General features: G+C 33.1%; 1 protein-coding gene across 1 annotated transcript; it reads left to right on the top strand.

Moving 5' to 3' along the window:
- The first annotated feature begins 118 nt into the window (after positions 1-118).
- On the top strand, positions 119-508 carry LOC105315158 (TNF receptor-associated factor 4-like). Its single transcript, XM_011409700.1, has one exon. It carries the CDS (start codon positions 119-121, stop codon positions 506-508), a length of 390 nt encoding a protein of 129 aa, XP_011408002.1.
- The last annotated feature ends 1,102 nt before the right edge of the window (positions 509-1,610 follow it).

Raw genomic sequence — 1,610 nt, forward strand, 5'->3', positions numbered from 1 at the left:
GTTAGAACTGAAAACAATCAACAGCAAAGTGTTTAGGCTGACAGAGTTCTTACAGAAAAAGACTCAAAACAAGTTTTGGAATAGCTCGGACTTCTACACATCACCAAGAGGCTATAGGATGAGGCTAAGGGTTGAATGCAGTGGATTTGGTGATGGTAAAGGTCATTACATCTCTTGCTATATTTACCTCGTCCCGGGAGAATACGACGATACATTGGAGTGGCCATTTTACGGAGATGTAACCCTAGAGCTTCTGAATCAACTGGAGGATAGGAATCATAGGAAGGGAGTTATTCGTTATAATGAATCAACACCAGGTCCTGGTAAGGAGAGAGTGATAAGAGGAGAAGTTAGCAAGCACGGATGGGGCTACTCCAAGTTCATACCACATGCAGCACTGAGGCATAATCCTCCACAAGTCTGCCAGTATCTTAAAGATGATAGTCTGTACTTCAGAGTCAGTGCAAAGGTTACATCAAAGACAAAACCATGGCTAGCATTAACATAAATATACACTCTTATGTACTCTTTTTATTATGTATCATTTTCTCTTGAGGGAAGGTGACATATTTTTTAAAATCATACCAAGATGTACTTGCACAATAGTAATGTTTGTATGCTTGTATGACAGTGATAATACTCTTTTATATTATTTTATATAGTACACATACATGTATATCAGGGCTGTTGTCAATTAGTTTGTTTTTTTAATCATTACTATTACCATTACTTTACAAAAATCTTCATTACATTACCATTACCATTACAATTTATAAGTTATACCACCAATCATATTATCATTATTATTAAAACTACCTAAATTACCATTACCATTACTTTAGAAAGTGTATTACATTGCATTACAATTAGCACAAAATTGCAAGAAACTGAAAACTTTTGATTATAATAGTCATTTTATTTAAGAAAACTTAATGTTAATATACATGTAAAGTAGAGTTAACTTTAAAAGGAGTTTTCAAATTTTTTGGTAATAAAAGAGCACATGCTAACTGTCACACTCTAGTTAGCAAGTTAACACTAAGACATAACCAGTGACTGATAGCAAGATACTCTTGCTGATAGTATAGTGATAACACCATAACACAACACACCATCTTACTTAATTATCTATTACAATTACCATTACCTTATCTCTACTATTAATTATCATTTGCCATTACCAATAGAATGAAATTAGCCATTACAATTACCATTACCACTAAAAAGTAGTATTACCTAATTAATTACCATTATAACTATCATTGCAACAACCCTGATGTATATACTCTCAGTCTCTTCCTTATCCTCATTAAAATTATAATTGGCATTATGTATATACTACACCATAACTCTTACTTTACTAATGTTTTATGACTTTATTGATAATGAACAGAATCATCTCTCAAAGTCTTAAAGCTCAATCACAAGCATAGCCATGCAATGCATGAAATACCAATTACATTTATACATAGAATCTATAGCTACCACATGATGCGGTATCTATGCATCTGCATTTCATTTGGTACTATAGCTTGTATGAGTATTATTAGGGTGACAATGGCGGGCAGTGGTAGTAATTGACATAATCATGGGATACTAGAACCCATACC

This window comes from Amphimedon queenslandica, unplaced genomic scaffold (genome assembly GCF_000090795.2).
Source record: "Amphimedon queenslandica unplaced genomic scaffold, v1.1 AMPQUscaffold_11627, whole genome shotgun sequence".
NCBI lineage: Eukaryota > Metazoa > Porifera > Demospongiae > Haplosclerida > Niphatidae > Amphimedon > Amphimedon queenslandica.